The sequence below is a fragment of the Thalassophryne amazonica genome, chromosome 14 (assembly GCF_902500255.1).
Source record: "Thalassophryne amazonica chromosome 14, fThaAma1.1, whole genome shotgun sequence".
Lineage (NCBI taxonomy): Eukaryota > Metazoa > Chordata > Actinopteri > Batrachoidiformes > Batrachoididae > Thalassophryne > Thalassophryne amazonica.
Window position 1 is genome coordinate 37,165,926 of NC_047116.1, and position 18,817 is coordinate 37,184,742.

Genomic DNA, 18,817 nt, shown 5'->3' on the forward strand with positions numbered 1-18,817 from the left:
TGAATTTAGCCAGACCAACCCCCCACTAAATAGGCATTCATGAAGACTTTTTATGTGTAGTTTGAATGAAGGCTCAATAATGAGATTAGCGCAAATTTCATTCATTAATGCTTTGGGAGCAAGCAGCTGCACAGCTCAAAGGCGGGGAATCAGTTAATGGTCATGTTTAGACAGTAATGGAGTTGATTTGCATGTGTGCACGACAAGCAGGGAAATATTCTCAACAACACCACACAAATGCTCGAGCTTTGTATTCGTGCCAAAAAAAAAAAAAAAAAAAAAAAAAAACCCAACAGGTAAAATTTGAGTTTGCATACCACCATTTTTTTTTTAATTGAGGATGACACACTATATCATGAGACATTGAGAAAAATACCTTAAGAAAGAATTTTTATTTCCAAATTCCAAAGTTGCTAAATGCAGCCAGGTTCATAGGTATTTGGACAGTGACTGTTTCTATAATTTTGCCAACTTCAGCAGGCATTACAGCCATTTGTATTCATAGTGCCTTCATTTTCATAGCCAATAAATACTCAAACAAACGAAACACGAGGATTATTGTTCATACAAATCATTGCTTTTCAGGCTACTTTTCATTCAACATGAGAAATACTTCTTTTTTTCCAAGCCACCATGAAGCTCTGACTCCTTCACAGTTGTACGTGTTTTGGTGGCTTCCCTCATGAGTCACTTCCTGCATAGTTTTTGAGAGATAGATTAACCACACAGTAACAACCTGATTTTTTTTTTCTTAATGGAAGTTAAAACAGAATCTGAATATGAATATAAAACATGCATTTACTAACCTGGAGCGCCAACAGTTTGTCCCATTTCCGTCTGTAGAGAATTGTCTACAGCAGAAACTGCAAACAATTAATCGTCATTAGTGACAGGTATCATATAACATATTTGCCTGTAAGAAAATTCTGTTTATGTTGTCCTGTCCCAGAGGGATATCACACAGATGTTTTCTTTAAAATGACATTTTGAAGCAGAGCTCCTAACAGTCTATACCACACTGCTGTGACGTGACAGAATTCAACGATAATAAGAAACATCCTGTAAACAGCTCAGTTTGTAAAAGACCCCAAAGTATCAGCCCTCCAGAAGTGTCCTCAATAAAATGATTAGCAGCAGAGGGTGCGGCAGCGATCGTGCGAACTGAGTGCTGAATTAAATAACAGGATATCATCTGTCAGGAAAAGTATATTACATTTCAGCACGACATTCATCATGGGAAAACCCAAGTGGTTCACGCAATGCCATGCTCAGTGTATTAACCCGGTTTTCGGTTGGGCAGGACAACGCAGTGACTTATTTCACAGCTGATGGATCCTCAGGGGCAAACATACACAGTGACTTCTTTTATATGAAGAATGTTTGAGAAAAAAAACACATTAAAATCATGGTGTGTGTGCATTTGTCACATAGCACATGAATGTTGTGTAACACGAACCATTTTATAAACAGGAACCACGCTGGAAACTGGAGTTTTTACCCACGATATTCTCTTTCACACAGCGTGTGCTTATTTTACATTATGACTGAATTACTACTATTTTTTCCTTTTGTGCCCTTTTTCCAATTTTTCTTTTTTTGTGACCTCATCATCTTCTCTGTTTCTGTCACCTTTCTGCATTTTCCTCTCCATCCACTCTTTCCTCAGCCATCTTCCTTTCCTTTCCTTCATACCAGCACAGTCACAGTCAACAGGTTGACCTTTTGATTTGCATATGAACTGACCGTTACGTTTTTTTCAGGGCCCATACAGACACCAACAGGGCAGCCAGATGACTGCAATTTCTCGTGATATCACTAACATCAGAGTTCTGATATATAGCCCCAGGAGAGCAGAAGACAATGTAGAAAATCAAATTTCAATACATATTCTAGTTCCTGAGATATGGTTGTGAATGCATTTTAGATGATGACTTCTGGTGACGTGTAACCTGCGACCTTGTCATTAGCTGTGTTGCAAGAGGACAGTGCACTAGTTCACTGGTTTATCCACCACGTATGAATGACATTGCTTGTTGCAGTAGTTTAGAAGTTATCACCACATAAAGAGGGCAATGACCTTGGACTTAACCTTAACATTTGACCTTGACACAAGATGAGAGTTTGCTGAATTTAACCCTCAAGTTTGTCTAAAATTATTCTTTGCATTTTGAAGATATAACCATAGACAGACAAGTACAAACAAACAGAAGGGCCTCACATAATAGGCTAACCAATAGGGCAGACCAATTTTTAGGGGCGACCGTTTGGTCTGCGACACCGGTTTGACTCACTGGTTGTAAACTATGAAAATAGCATCACCGGTCATCATGCACGAGGAAAAGAATCTAGTAAAAAATGCATGCACGGAAGGCACTCAAATATTATCAGAGAAATTATTATTTGAGAAAAGTGTATAAAGTGTGTAGTGAGGGGTTTTACAACCTTAAAACATCTATAATAATTGTAAAAATAACGCTGACTACTTCGCGGATTTCGTCTATCGCGGGTTATTTTTAGAACGTAACTCCCGCGATAAATGAGGGACCACTGTATATGATAAAATCGTTATCAAGTTGTTCACCAATGAATATGGCTTTATACACCCTGAAGAAAACCATACACAGGGTGTATGGTTTTCTTCAGGGTGTATAAAGCCATATTCATTGGTGAACAACTTGATAACGATTTTATCATATACCTATAAATGATAAATGTTGTACGGTTTTCTGAAGGGTGTAAAAAGCCATATTCATTGGTGAACAACTTGATAACGATTTTATCATATACCTATAAATGATAAATGTTGTACGGTTTTCTGAAGGGTGTAAAAAGCCATATTCATTGGTGAACAACTTGATAACGATTTTATCATATACCTATAAATGATAAATGTTGTACGGTTTTCTGAAGGGTGTAAAAAGCCATATTCATTGGTGAACAACTTGATAACGATTTTATCATATACCTATAAATGATAAATGTTGTACGGTTTTCTGAAGGGTGTAAAAAGCCATATTCATTGGTGAACAACTTGATAACGATTTTATCATATACCTATAAATTATAAATGTTGTACGGTTTTCTGAAGGGTGTAAAAAGCCATATTCATTGGTGAACAACTTGATAACGATTTTATCATATACCTATAAATGATAAATGTTGTACGGTTTTCTGAAGGGTGTAAAAAGCCATATTCATCGGTGAACAACTTGATAACGATTTTATCATATACAGTGGTCCCTCATTTATCGCGGGAGTTACGTTCTAAAAATAACCCGCGATAGGCGAAATCCGCGAAGTAGTCAGCGTTATTTTTACAATTATTATAGATGTTTTAAGGTTGTAAAACCCCTCACTACACACTTTATACACTTTTCTCAAACAGGCATTAACATTTTCTCACTTTTCTCTCCTGTGTAAACACTCAAAGTTCAAACCTTAGTAGAAAAAATGGCTTTTAGAACTAACAAATTGAATTTTAACGATCAACCTACAAGGTTGGACACGTAAGAAATTATCTCACCAGTATTTCACAGTTCCTCTGACCGCGCCTCTTCTTTGTGGTGCCGCTCCGCTGTCCGGATTGGCTGATTACTCGGGTAGTATGGAAAATATTACCCGTCCGTGAAAAGGGTGTATTGCTATTTATTCTTTAGTGTTTTATCCAATCATATTGACGTATCATTTATAGGTATATTCTATTCTATTCTATTCTATTCTATATGATAAGAGTTTATATATATAAGTAGATATACACACATACACACAGTTGTATATATGCCAAAGTAGAGTCTATGACTGGGTATAATCACAGACTCTACCAGTAGAGACTGCAATTCTACCAAGCCATTCATTATTATGACAAGATGATATCTAGACATTGAATGACAGCAATACATTACTGTGGAAATTAGAAAAAATATCTGTCATATCAACTTCACATAAGAGCCACACTATGCTGAAGTGATTACAGTAAGAAAGTAAGAACTTGTAATCAACGGAAAGTCTACTAGTAGATTCTCTGATCGGAGACTCCACTAGTAGCGTTTCCGATCGGAGTCTCTACTGGTAGAATCTCTGATTTACATTTTTTTGACCGGATCCATGCCAAAAGCATAAAGGATCGTGGAATCCTGATATCCGGAATACCTGGAATTGCTAAAATGAAAAATGTTAGCTCTAATTATCAGACAAACACTAATTTGGAGTTTTCCACCAATTGGTGTTCTGTGATGAATGTAATTCCTGCAAAAAAAAAAGCAACTGGAGTCAAAAGAAATATAGCTAATACTTCACTGTCCATAATTTACTTTTTGCCTAAATATGTGTACGGCATATCAGTGAGGTTTCACAATTCTCAGTTGTTTTGTGCTTGGCAGTGTTTATATCGTGCAACGGAGAACGACATACACATGAAAGAAGACGGCCGAGTCTGCCTCAATAGGTTTGCCTGTCCAGCTTCTTCAGCTGGCAGAGAGAAACTCTTACCAAGTCACTTTCATCTTCTGCCTGAGGCTAACAAATACATTCATGAAAGCCAGGCGATGTTGGGTGTGTGTGTGTGTGTGTGTGTGTGTGTGTGTGTGTGTGTGTGTGTGTGTTGTGTGTGTGTGTGTGTGTGTGTGTGTGTGTGTGTGTGTGTGTGTGTGTGTGCTCCCGGTCTTGGATTAATGTCGGTGTCTTGTGGTTTGTGTCCTCTCTCCTGCATTCCTGTGTGTCTCAGTTCATTTCTGTGCCCCCCTTGTGCTCGTCCTTGATTTGTCTTTGTCATCATTCTGTCACTCGTCCTCCATCTGTGGTTCATCCTGTCTGTCTGTCATCCATGTGTGTCTTCCAGAGGTCTGTTTGATCTCGTCCTAACTGAGTCCTCTGTGTCTGAGTGTTCCTGGCCCTTGAGTTCCTGCGTAGTGTTGGCTTGCTGATCATGTTTTATTTTGCCCCCAGTTAGCACGGTGTTCTCTATGATCTATGTGGTTTCCTGGTGTTAGTTTTTAGTTATTATTCTGTTCTTTCTGTCGTATTATTTGAGCATCTCTTTTCATGTGTTAGTTCTTGTTAGCCTTCCCTCGGTTTCTCATACACTTGAGTTCCACTTTAGTTTCTGTATTTTTACAATTGGATTTTTACGAGGTCTGTCAATAAAGTAACGGCCCTTTTTATTTTTTTCAAAAACTATATGGATTTCATTCAAAGGTTTTACGTCAGACATGCTTGAACCCTCGTGCGCATGCGTGAGTTTTTCCACGCCTGTCGGTTACGTCATTCGCCTGTGAGCACGCCTTGGGAAGGAGTGGTCCCACCCCCTCGTTGGATTTTCATTGTCTGGAAATGGCGGAATGAAAAGGACTTTTTTTCCATCAGCATTTTTTCAGAAGCTGTTAGAAACTGGCACCTGGAAACCATTCATGAAATTTATCTGGCTTTCGGTGAAAATTTTACGGGCTTCACAGAGAATAAGGACTGTTACTACAGCTTTAAGGACCCCTTTAAGGACGCTCGGCGCGCCGCGCTCCAAGCTGCGACAATGCGGCACAAGCCACCAAACCATTTCTAAACGGATGGCTCTGTGGATATGAGACCGTCGTGTGCTCTTTCTCTGGTTATCACAAGAGCTGGACATCAGCCATTTTCCGGCAGATTTCACTTTTAACAAGAGATTTTGTCATGGAAAGCCACGCGGAGGCTTCGCGTGTAAAGACCGATTCGCTTTGGAAGCGAGACAACGGAACACCTCTGTTTCGGCATGTCAGAGGACAAGTTTGGACATGTCCAGCTCTCCACAATTTCTCTGATACTTACTGGACTGGTAAGCATTGAAAGCCAAGATAGGCATGTCCAAACTTGTCTTAGTCCTAGTCCTAGTTTTTTGTCACCATTGGAAATGTGTGTCACTTTAGGAGTTGTGCAGCATAAATCACCTTGGCTTTTGCATCTAACTCCTGTATGTTGCTGTCTGCATTTTGGGGTTCAATTTTGAATGTGTGAAAAAAACAGGTGAGGCCCGACTTGTGTCAGATTCACAGAAACAGCAGTATTTACAGTGAAACAATGCTTCAAAAAAGCTTCATGTAAGAAAATATGCCATTCCTTCTACAAAGGTAAATATTTTATCTGTTTCCAGAATGGTTTTGTTTTTTTTTATCTGTTTTCTAAATCTTAAACTACACAAGCACAGGTTATAGATAGCACCATTGAAAACATGATGTGGCTGTGCTAAAACTGTCACAATATCTATGGGAGCACATATGAAAGATTACCATTTAAATAATAAACTACTTTTTAATGAGAGAAAAGAGAGGCCAATAAATCAAAACAGAGAGAATGATGTGTGAGAAAATACCATTATATAACTACATTTTTTTTTCTTACCTAAATCTGGTTCCTCTGGCTGTGGTGAGAACTGGTTTTCTAAAGGAACACAGCAGATTTCTTCAGTCAGTTAATCTTAAACAGAATTAATCTAATTTGGTGTTTAAAAAAACAAAAGTTCCCCTCATATAATTGAATATGTCAAAGTGTAGCAATTCGAATGTAGGAACTCTCATACTCCAAGCACATTTTATGCCTGAAACAGCTTATTTTCGATTTATGTGACATATGTGCTGGAATTCCATATCTGAAGTCCTCTTGCGCTGTGAAGCACACCCACTAAGCAAAGGGATTGACCCGCAGCTCCGAGAGTACTGTCAGCACAATACGGAGTCTTCTTAATTCCTTTCGCAGCAGTGGTGGGCACAGCTAACCAAAAGGTTAGCTTCAATAGCCATTAATCCGCTAACTGAAAAGTTAGCTTTTATAAGCTAAACCGATAAACCCCTAAAAAAAAAATTTAGGGGACGTTACAGATAAAATCTAAACCGATCAATTTCAGTATTGATTTCAGTACACTAGCAGCTACTGACACAACAATGAGGCAGTGCTTCTGGCCAGTAGATGGCAGTGATCATGGCAGCATGAACAGCATTTGCCACCACACATTCGCTAAAAGTGCTGAATCCACTTAACAAACCGAATTTTCAGTTTTCAAACTGCCTTTTTTACAAATGAAAAAAATTACATATTTACAAGTACAGATTTATTTGTAAAACCCACCACACGGTCCACTAACGTATGTTATACCGACCAACAAACCACTCAGGAAACTAATTTACCCATAATTCATTGCGGCATGTGTGTCTGAAAGCTAAAACCTTCAAAATGAGTGCATTACTGTAAAACTAAAACATATAGCTGATATTTTTCACTTTGTAAAACAACAGACGTGACATTAATTTCAATAACTTGTCCGGAATTAACTTGTTTAAAATTTTAACCATAAGTCAAAACTGTCTGCCTGTGCATGTGTGATATGTTGGCAAGTCTGTATGGTGTGAAGAGAAATTATCTTTTTTCCTCTCTTTCTTTCTGTCTGTCTGTCTGTGTGGTAGTCAGCTGTCTTCTGCCTGCAGAGGATAGAGCTGTACCACTCATTGCTGTCTGTCTGCTACAAACATGTGACAGGCAGGTACTAAAATCTTGATTTCAGACTTTACAAATGTTTTTAACTGTTAAGCTTGATTCACTATGCCCACAAAACATGTTAGCAGTCTAAAAATTAAAGGAACCAAATTTATCGGAAGCTAATTGGTCCGCTGATGGTTTTCAAAGTTATCTGAAAAGCTAATCCGCTAACAAAAACGTTAGCTTTGATAATTAGCAGTTAGCGGAACTGTGCCCACCACTGCTTGGCAGTAGATGAAGGTCAGCTCTACTTAAAAAAAAAGATCGCTGTCAGTCAGTTAAAATTTTAAAAAACATGGTTGTTGTGTGGGCCGCCAGAAGAGGAGGTACTGCTGGCCCACCACCACCAGATGGTGCCCTGCCTGGAGTGCGGGCTTCAGGCACGAGAGGGCGCAGTCACCATGGACACAGCCGGGAGTGACAGCTGTCACTCATTATCTCACAACAGCTGTCACAAATCTGCACTTCATCTTGCCACTCCATAAAGACCGGACTTCATCTCCACCTCGCTGCCGAGATATCGTCTACCTTAGGAGGTAATTTGTTCTCAGCCATTGTTTTGTCTACCACAGACAGTGTTTGCTTGTGCTATTTTTGCAGTAGGTTTTGTGAGTGCTTGCAGCTGGAGGCTGGGTTTGGACTGATGTCTTCACTCCAAACCTTTGATAAGTACACATACTACTGCACGTGCCAGCTTTCTGAATGAGAGGTGGAGGTGGAGTTCCACCATTGTTGTTACTGGATGTTCACACACCCACATCTGATTGTCTCTGCTCCATGCCAGCAGTACCAGATCCGACACGCGGAGACGGTGGCCACCTGGGGTTTTCGGGACTTGGCGGCTCCAGTATTCTCCAGGTTCGGTGGCGGAGGAAATCGTGTGGTTCCGGTTCTTCTCAGGACAGACGTCCTCTATCCTCGAGCCTGCCCACACGTCACCTTTGTTAATTGACTATTGTACACATTCTGTAATCTGCTGTGTTTGGTTGTGCTTTTCACAACAGTAAAGTGTTCATATTTGACTCTTTCATTGTCCGTTCATTTATGCCCCCTGTTGTGGGTCCGTGTCACTACACTTTCACAACAGGATATCTCGGCCAGCGTCATGGATCCCGAGGGGTGTCAACCATCTGTTGGACAGCCAATGGGAGAGCAGGATGCACTGGCGTCTGCAGGAGGCATGATTGGTGAGTTGCAGCAAATCCTCACCGCCTTTACTGCTCGGTTGGATCTGATGACCGAGCAAAACATCATCCTTAATCGCAGGATGGAGGCTCTCACCGCACAGGTGGAAGCGTGCGCTCAGGGCGCTGCTGCAGCTCCTCCTCCTGCCGACCCAGTGCAGAATATCAACGTTCCACTGGTCGTTCCATGACCCCCCCTCCTTCCCCTGAAGCATACATAAGTCCCCCAGAGCCGTACGGAGGTTGTGTGGAGACGTGCGCGGACTTTCTTATGCAGTGTTCGCTCGTCTTTGCACAACGTCACGTAATGTACGCCACTGACGCCAGTAAGGTGGCTTATGTCATTAACTTGCTTCGTGGTGAGGCACGCGCTTGGGCTACGGCGCTTTGGGAGCAAAGTTCACGGCTCCTTCTCACGTATGCTGGGTTTGTGAGGGAATTCAGAATGGTTTTTGATCACCCTAATAGAGGCGAGACCGCTTCAACAGTGCTGCTGTCAATGAGACAGGGGCGCCGGAGCGCAGCCACTTATGCAGTCGACTTCCGCATCGCGGCTGCGAGATCCGGCTGGAATAACGCTGCGCTCCACGCTGCCTTCATAAACGGACTGTTGTCGGTCCTGAAGGAGCACCTGGTAGCTAAGGACGAACCGCGGGATTTGGATGGACTTATTGATCTCGTTATACGGTTAGACAATTGGTTAGAGGAACGCCGTCGGGAGCGAGACAAAGGACGTGGCCGGGCACGCGCCGTCCCTCTCCCTTCCGGGTCTGAAAAGGTTCCGCCCTCCCCACGCTCCACAGCCGCAGTGCTCCGTGGGGCAACAGCACCCCCTGCTGACGTTGCTAGGGAGACACGCAGGGCCAAGATAAGATCAGATGACAGAATGAGGAGGCTGGTCCACGGGGAGTGTTTTTTCTGCAGCTCAAAGGAGCATATACAGAAAAACTGCCCCAAACGGCCAAAATGACAACACTCGCCTTTAGAGACTGGGCTAAAGGGGGGTCATAACATGCACGTGGGACACACACGTATTGCCACACAACTCCCAGTTACAATCCTGAGTGGGGATTTAACCCTTCAAGCCCCAGCACTGGTGGACACGGGGTCAGAAGGGAATCTGCTGGATAGCAGATGGGCTAGGGAAGTAGGGCTTTTGGCATGGAGCCAAAATCTTTACAAAATTGGATCTTCGGAATGCGTATCACCTGGTTCGGGTCCGGAAGGGAGACGAATGGAAGACGGCATTTAACACCTCGTTAGGTCACTTTGAGTACCTGGTCATGCCGTTCGGCCTCACTAATGCCCCCGCAACGTTCCAAGCTTTGGTAAACGATGTCGTGCGGGACTTCCTGCACCGATTCGTCTTCGTATATCTGGATGATATTCTCATTTTTTCTCCGGACCCTGAGACTCATGTCCAGCATGTACGTCAGGTCCTGCAGCGGTTGTTGGAGAACCGGCTGTGTGTGAAGGGCGAGAAGTGTGAGTTTCACCGCACTTCTTTGTCCTTCCTGGGGTTTATCATCTCCTCTAATTCCGTCGCCCCTGATCCGGCCAAGGTTGCGGCGGTGAGAGATTGGCCCCAACCTACAAGCCGTAGGAAGCTGCAACAGTTCCTCGGCTTTGCAAATTTCTACAGGAGGTTCATAAAGGGCTATAGCCAGGTAGTTAGCCCCCTGACAGCCCTGACCTCTCCTAAAGTCCCCTTCACCTGGTCAGATCGGTGCGAAGCCGCGTTCAAGGAGTTGAAACAACGGTTCTCGACTGCACCAGTGCTGGTGCAGACCGACCTTAGCCGCCAGTTTGTGGTTGAAGTGGACGCCTCTGACTCAGGGATAGGAGCCGTGCTATCCCAGAGCGGAGAGACCAATAAGGTCCTTCACCCGTGTGCCTATTTTTCCCGCAGGTTGACCCCGGCTGAACGGAACTGTGACGTCGGCAATCGAGAACTCGTTGCGGTGAAAGAGGCGCTTGAGGAGTGGAGACACCTGTTGGAGGGAGCGTCTGTGCCATTCACGGTTTTCACTGACCATCGGAACCTGGAGTATATCAGGACCGCCAAGCGGCTGAACCCCAGGCAAGCCCGCTGGTCACTGTTCTTCGGGCATTTTGACTTCCAGATCACCTACCGCCCCGGGACCAAGAACCAGAGATCGGATGCCTTGTCCCGGGTGCATGAAGATGAAGTCAAGACTGAGCTGTCGGATCCACCGGAGCCCATCCTTCCGGAGTCCACTATCGTGGCCACCCTCACCTGGGACGTGGAGAAGACCATCCGGGAGGCCCTGGCATGGAGCCCGGACCCCGGAACAGGGCCAAAGAACAGACTCTACATCCCACCAGAGGCAAGAGCTGCAGTCTTGGATTTCTGTCACGGTTCCAAGCTCTCCTGTCATCCGGGGGTGCAAAGAACCATGGCAGTGGTCCGGCAGCACTTCTGGTGGGCGTCCCTGGAGGCCGACGTCCGGGAATACATCCAGGCCTGCACCATCTGTGCCAGGGGCAAGGCAGACCATCAAAAGGCACAAGGACTTCTTCAGCCGCTTCCTGTGCCTCATCGTCCCTGGTCCCACATCGGCCTGGATTTTGTCACGGGCCTCCCGCCGTCCCAGGGTATGACGACCATCTTCACGATAGTGGACCGATTCTCCAAGGCGGCCCACTTCGTGGCCCTCCCGAAGCTCCCTACGGCCCAGGAGACTGCTGACCTCCTGGTCCACCACGTTGTCCGTCTGCATGGGATACCAACTGACGTCGTCTCGGATCGTGGTCCCCAGTTCTCCTCACACGTCTGGAGGAGCTTCTGCCGGGAACTGGGGGCCACTGTGAGCCTCTTGTCCGGGTATCACCCGCAGACCAACGGACAGGCAGAACGGGCCAACCAAGAACTGGAGCAAGCCCTGCGCTGTGTGACGTCTGCACACCCGATGGCCTGGAGTGAACATCTGGCCTGGATCGAGTATGCGCATAACATCCAGGTGTCCTCTGCCACCGGCCTCTCCCCGTTTGAGGTGTGTCTGGGGTATCAACCCCCATTGTTTCCTGTGGTGGAGGGAGAGGTCGGTGTGCCCTCGGTCCAGGCCCACCTGCGGAGGTGCCGTTGGGTGTGGCGCACCGCCCGTTCTGCCTTGTTGAAGGCCCGGACGAGGACGAAGACCCATGCAGACCGCCGGCGATTCCCGGCCCCTGCTTATCAGCCCGGGCAGGAGGTGTGGTTATCCACGAAGGACATCCCCCTCCAGGTGGACTCACCAAAGCTCAAGGACAGATACATAGGGCCCTACAGGATCCTCAAGATCCTCAGTCCTGCCGCAGTGAAGCTCCAACTCCCAGCTTCACTGCGGATCCATTCTGTGTTTCATGTGTCTAGAATCAAACCACACCATGCCTCACCCCTCTGTGCTCCCAGACTGGCGCCGCCTCCTGCCCAGATCATCGACGGGGAGCCGGCTTGGACGGTGCGCCGGCTCCTGGACGTCCGTCGAATGGGCCGGGGGTTCCAGTATTTGGTGGCTGGGAGGGGTATGGACCCGAGGAACACTCCTGGGTGAAGAGGAGCTTCATCCTGGACCCGGCCCTCCTGGCCGATTTCTACCGCCGCCACCCGGACAAGCCTGGTCGGGCACCAGGAGGCGCCTGTTGAGGGGGGGGTCCTGTTGTGTGGGCCGCCAGAAGAGGAGGTACTGCTGGCCCACCGCCACCAGATGGTGCCCTGCCTGAAGTGCGGGCTTCAGGCACGAGCGGGCACAGTCACCATGGACACAGCCGGGAGTGACAGCTGTCACTCATTATCTCACAACAGCTGTCACTCATCTGCATTTCATCTTGCCACTCCATAAAGACCGGACTTCATCTCCACCTCACTGCCGAGATATCGTCTACCTTAGGAGGTAATTTGTTCTCAGCCATTGTTTTGTCTACCACAGACAGTGTTTGCTTGTGCTATTTTTGCAGTAGGTTTTGTGAGTGCTTGCAGCTGGAGGCTGGGTTTGGACTGACGTCTTCACTCCAAACCTTTGATAAGTACACATACTACTGCACGTGCCAGCTTTCTGAATGAGAGGTGGAGGTGGAGTTCCACCATTGTTGTTACTGGGTGTTCACACACCCACATCTGATTGTCTCTGCTCCATGCCAGCAGTACCAGATCCGACACGCGGAGACGGTGGCCACCTGGGGTTTTCGGGACTTGGCGGCTCCAGTATTCTCCAGGTTCAGTGGCGGAGGAAATCGCGTGGTTCCGGTTCTTCTCAGGACAGACGTCCTCTATCCTCGAGCCTGCCCACACGTCACCTTTGTTAATTGACTATTGTACACATTCTGTAATCTGCTGTGTTTGGTTGTGCTTTTCACAACAGTAAAGTGTTCATATTTGACTCTTTCATTGTCCGTTCATTTACGCCCCCTGTTGTGGGTCCGTGTCACTACACTTTCACAACAATGGTTGCCCATAGGTAGCATGCAATTAATCACACGTTTTATCTTCAATCCAAGTTGTTTCTTAATGTTTGTCATCTTTATTTTAATTTTAAGTAAACAGATTATTTTTAAAAGGAACTTAGATTAACATGTTATTGCCACTTTCACTTTGACAGCCCTAAAATAAATCAATAAAATCAGTCATTCGAGTTACATCATATTGGGTCCTGAGCACGGTTGTACAGTGGATGACACCTCAGTTCTAAACCAGCTTTTCCAGCAGATCCTTTATCATGTGTACTGTCCTTTATTGAAAACCAGCAGAGACCATGTCAGGTTTAGGAATGTGCGTTAGTGCTGCATATCGCCACATTCTCTACCATATGGAACCACTTTGAATTTTGATTGGCAACTACTCAGACAGAGTAGCAGTCCATCCTTATCCCCTAAAAGTGAATGTCAATCTGCTGTTGGCAGATGATACATGGATATCACCTTGGCCTTATACAGTTTCTGGAGTCCTCAGCTCTGAGCCACCTCCGTGTTGGGTCATGCTCAGGGAAATAGACACAGTGCCATAATTAATAGTCCACAAAAAAAAAAAAAAAATTACAGGATCATCTGAAAAGTCGAGGTAAGTGAACCTTTTCTCATTGACAAATGCACCCATATTACCCAAGTGACTGGAGACCACATCCAGTCCATACAATAAACAGAGGTGGAACCAGAAAACATTCGTGACAGACCCCAGAATTGACTGGAGATGGGTTAGAGATGGTCTCCACTGCACAGAGCACTCACAGTACCTGTGTATAGTCATGAGTCCGTCAACTTAGTGGCCAATTTACCAAAAACTTCCAAATTTTCAGGATGTCACCATAGGCGCTTCCATTACCGAGCAATCTAGTGGGAAGCGAAAAACAAACAAACCAACACAAAAACTAAAGCAAATTGATCATGCTTTTGCCTTCTGACTACTGCGCGAATGGTAGCTAACAAGCAAACTTTTTAATGTTGCCTTGGATCTAATAGATAATGTTTGTTTGCTAGCTATCACTGTGAGGCTAATGGGTCCTCAATGCAGTGGATACACAACTGCTGAGAAGGCCAATTTCCGGGCTGTCCCTGTACATATTCATGAAATCATGGGGAGCGGGCTGAGTTCCTGAGGTGGAAAAGGTCCTATACCTAATGATTGCAGAGGCTGACAACCTACGAGGTCTATTAGAAAAGTATCCGACCTTATTATTATTTTTTTCAAAAACCATATGGATTTGAATCACGTGTGATTGCGTCAGACAAGCTTGAACCCTCGTGCGCATGCGTGAGTTTTTTCCACGCCTGTCGGTTGCGTCATTCGCCTGTGAGCAGGCTTTGAGTGAGGAGTGGTCCACCCCCTCGGCGGATTTTCATTGTCAGGAAATGGCGTAATGATTTGGGCTTTTTTTCCATCAGAATTTTTTCAGAAACTGTTAGAGACTGGCAGCTGGAAACCATTAGAAAAATGTATCTGGCTTTCGGTGAAAATTTTACAGGCTTCACAGAGAATAAGGAGTATTACTACAGCTTTAAGGACGGCTTTAAGGATGCCTTTAAGGACGCTCGGCGCGCCGCGCTCCGTGCCGCCATCGAGAGCCACAAACCACCGGATTATTTCTAAACGGATGGCTCTGTGGAGCCGGGACCGTCGTGTGCACTTTCTCTCGTTATCACAAGAGCTGGACATCAACCATTTTCCATCAGATTTCACTTTTAACAAGAGATTTTGTCATGGAAAGCCGAGCGGAGGCTTCGCGCGTCACGACTAATTTGCTGATGGAGCGAGACAAAGGAACACCTCCGTTTTGGTCTCACAGGATGGCTTTGAGCTGTCGGTGGTTTTTCCATCGAGTGATTATCCGAGAAATTGTGGATGTGCCTGGACATGCCAGAACATGTCCCGTGAGGCTTCATCATGGCGTTGCTTTGTGCCATGCGGCACCTCCGCGACGCGCGTAATTCCTCCGCACGTCTGTCCAATGTGCCAAAAAAGTGCTTATGTCCACGTCTTTTCACAATTCCTGTGCTAGTCAGACAACGTCCCGGATAAAACACAGCGTCCAGTTTGGAAATGAACGGCACATTCCACTGTTGCAGGAGTTTTTGTCATGGAAAGAGGAGCAGAGGCTTTGCGCGTCGCGGCGGTGCCGCGTGGTGCACAGCAACGCCGTGATGAAGCCTCACGGGACATGTTCTGGCATGTCCAGGCACATCCACAATTTCTCGGATAATCACTCGATGGAAAAACCACCGACAGCTGTCTGAACGCCGTCTCAAAGCCGTCCTGTGAGACCAAAACGGAGGTGTTCCTTTGTCTCGCTCCATCAGCAAATCGGTCGTGACGCGCGATGCCTCCGCTCGGCTTTCCATGACAAAATCTCTTGTTTAAAGTGAAATCTGCTGGAAAATGGTTGATGTCCAGCTCTTGTGATAACCAGAGAAAGTGCACACGATGGTCCCGGCTCCACAGAGCCATCCGTTTAGAAATGATCCGGTGGTTTGTGGCTCTCGATGGTGGCACGGAGCACGGTGCGCCAAGCGTCCTTAAAGCCGTCCTTAAAGCCGTCCTTAAAGCTGTAGTAACAGTCCTTATTCTCTGTGAAGCCCGTAAATTTTTCACCGAAAGCCAGATAATTTTTCTAATGGTTTCCAGCTGCCTGTCTCTAACAGTTTCTGAAAAAATTCTGATGGAAAAAAAGCCCAAATCATTCCGCCATTTCCTGACAATGAAAATCCGCCGAGGGGGTGGACCACTCCTCACACAAACCCTGCTCACAGGCGAATGACGCAACCGACAGGCGTGGAAAAAACTCACGCATGCGCACGAGGGTTCAAGCTTGTCTGACGCAATCACACGTGATTCAAATCCATATGGTTTTTGAAAAAAATAATAAGGTTGGATACTTTTCTAATAGACCTCGTATATTACCTGGCTGAAAATTTGCATATATGAATTCATTAATAACCAGCTAATCTACAACCGCTGGCAAAAATTATGGAATCACCGGCCTCAGAGGATGTTCATTCAGTTGTTTAATTTTGTAGAAAAAAAGCAGATCACAGACCTGACACAAAACTAAAGTCATTTCAAATTGCAACTTTCTGGCTTAAGAAACACTACAAGAAATCAAGAAAAAAAAAGGATTGTGGCAGTCAGTAACGGTTACTTTTTTAGACCAAGCAGAGGAAAAAAATATGGAATCACTCAATTCTGAGGAAAAATTATGGAATCACCCTGTAAATTTTCATCCCCCAAATTAACACCTGCATCAAATCAGATCTGCTCATTGACATTGACCCTATGCCATGACATTGACCCTATGTGTCTTTTTGCAAGGAATGTTTTTGCAGTTTTTGGCTCTATGGCAAGATGCATTATCATCTTGAAAAATGATTTCATCATCCCCAAAACATCCTTTCAATTGTCCAAAATATCAACATAAACTTGTGCATTTATTGATGATGTAATGACAGCCATCTCCCCAGTGCCTTTACCTGACATGCAGCCCCATATCATCAATGACTGTGGAAATTTACATGTTCTCTTCAGGCAGTCATCTTTATAAATCTCATTGGAAAGGCACCAAACAAAAGTTCCAGCATCATCACCTTGCCCAATGCAGATTCGAGATTCATCACTGAATATGACTTTCATCCAGTCATCCACAGTCCACAATTGCTTTTCCTTAGCCCATTGTAACCTTGTTTTTTTCTGTTTAGGTGTTAATGATGCCTTTCGTTTAGCTTTTCTGTATGTACATCCCCTTTCCTTTAGGCGGTTTCTTACAGTTCGGTCACAGACGTTGACTCCAGTTTCCTCCCATTCGTTCCTCGTTTGTTTTGTTGTACATTTTTCGATTTTTGAGACATATTACTTTAACTTTTCTGTCTTGACGCTTTGATGTCTTCCTTGGTCTACCAGTATGTTTGCCTTTAACAACCTTCCCATGTTGTTTGTATTTGGTCCAGAGTTTAGACACAGCTGACTGTGAACAACCAACATCTTTTGCAACATTGCGTGATGATTTACTCTCTTTTAAGAGTTTGATAATCCTCTCCTTTGTTTCAATTGACATCTCTCGTGTTGGAGCCATGATTCATGTCAGTCCACTTGGTGCAACAGCTCTCCAAGGTGTGTTCACTCCTTTTTAGATGCAGACTAACGAGCAGATCTGATATGATGCAGGTGTTAGTTTGGGGATGAAAATTTACAGGGTGATTCCATAATTTTTTCCTCAGAATTGAGTGATTCCATATTTTTTTCCTCTGCTTGGTCTAAAAAAGTAACCGTTACTGACTGCCACAATCTTTTTTTTCTTGATTTCTTATAGTGTTTCTTAAAGCCAGAAAGTTGCCATTTGAAATGACTTTAGTTTTGTGTCATGTCTGTGATCTGCTTTTTTTCTACAAAATTAAACAACTGAATGAACATCCTCCGAGGCCAGTGATTCCATAATTTTTGCCAGGGGTTGTATGTTACAGAGCAATTTGGCACTGTCTACAACTCTCCTGTTCTTCTCATCCTAAACCTATACAATATATGTACACCAATGATTTAACACATTTGCTTTATAGCAACATGTGTGTTCTTACTTATGGGGTAGATCTCGACTGGATGTGTGACATCATGCTCTTCATCTGGAAGTGCTGATTGTGGTATATTCAATGGGCCGGCGATGCCATCGTGTCTATCTGGGAGTTCTGACAGTGGTATTCCAAATGGACCTAGCACTGGGTCTTCAACTGGATTTGCTGAATGTGGCACATCAGATGGATCTGTGACATCATCATCTGTATCCGGAAGTGCTAATAGTAGTATATTCAGTGTACCTGGCATACCATCGTGTGTATCTGGGAGGTCTGACAGTGGTATTCCAAATGGAACTAGCACTGGGTCTTCAACTGGATTTGCTGAATGTGGCACATCAGATGGATCTGTGACATCATCATCTGTATCCGGAAGTGCTGATAGTGGTATATTCAGTGTACCTGGCATACCATCGTATGTATCTGGGAGGTCTGACAGGGGTATTCCAAATGGAACTAGCACTGGGTCTTCAACTGGATTTGCTGAATGTGGCACATCAGATGGATCTGTGACATCATCATCTGTATCCGGAAGTGCTGATAGTGGTATATTCAGTGTACCTGGCATACCATCGTGTGTATCTGGGAGGTCTGACAGGGGTATTCCAAATGGACCTAGCACTGGGTCTTCAACTGGATTTGCTGAATGTGGCACATCAGATGGATCTGTGACATCATCATCTGTATCCGGAAGTGCTGATAGTGGTATATTCAGTGTACCTGGCATGCCATCATATGTATCTGGGAGGTCTGACAGGGGTATTCCAAATGGACCTAGCATTGGGTCTTCACTTGGAATTGCTGAATGTGGCACGTCAGATGGATCTGTGACATCATCATCTGTATCCGGAAGTGCTGATAGTGGTATATTCACTCTACCTGGCATGCCATCGTATGTATCTGGGAGGTCTGACAGGGGTATTCCAAATGGACCTAGCATTGGGTCTTCACTTGGAATTGCTGAATGTGGCACGTCAGATGGATCTGTGACATCATCATCTGTATCCGGAAGTGTTGATAGTGGAATATTCAGTGTACCTGGCATGCCATCATGTATATCTGGCAGGTCTGACAGGGGTATTCCA

The 18,817-nt window shown here is 44.9% G+C and overlaps 1 protein-coding gene across 1 annotated transcript in view; it reads right to left on the reverse strand.

Annotated features, from left to right (window-relative positions):
* The window catches only part of LOC117525366 (histone-lysine N-methyltransferase 2D-like), a 114,265-nt gene that overhangs the window by 54,708 nt on the left and 40,740 nt on the right, over positions 1 to 18,817 (reverse strand). The window contains exons 4-7 of the mRNA XM_034187220.1: positions 17,985 to 18,325; positions 17,739 to 17,897; positions 6,370 to 6,408; positions 807 to 863 (exon numbers count right to left, since the gene is read on the reverse strand). Of these exons, the coding sequence (XP_034043111.1) occupies positions 807 to 863; positions 6,370 to 6,408; positions 17,739 to 17,897; positions 17,985 to 18,325 (596 nt within the window). The remainder of the gene's footprint in view (positions 1 to 806; positions 864 to 6,369; positions 6,409 to 17,738; positions 17,898 to 17,984; positions 18,326 to 18,817) is intronic.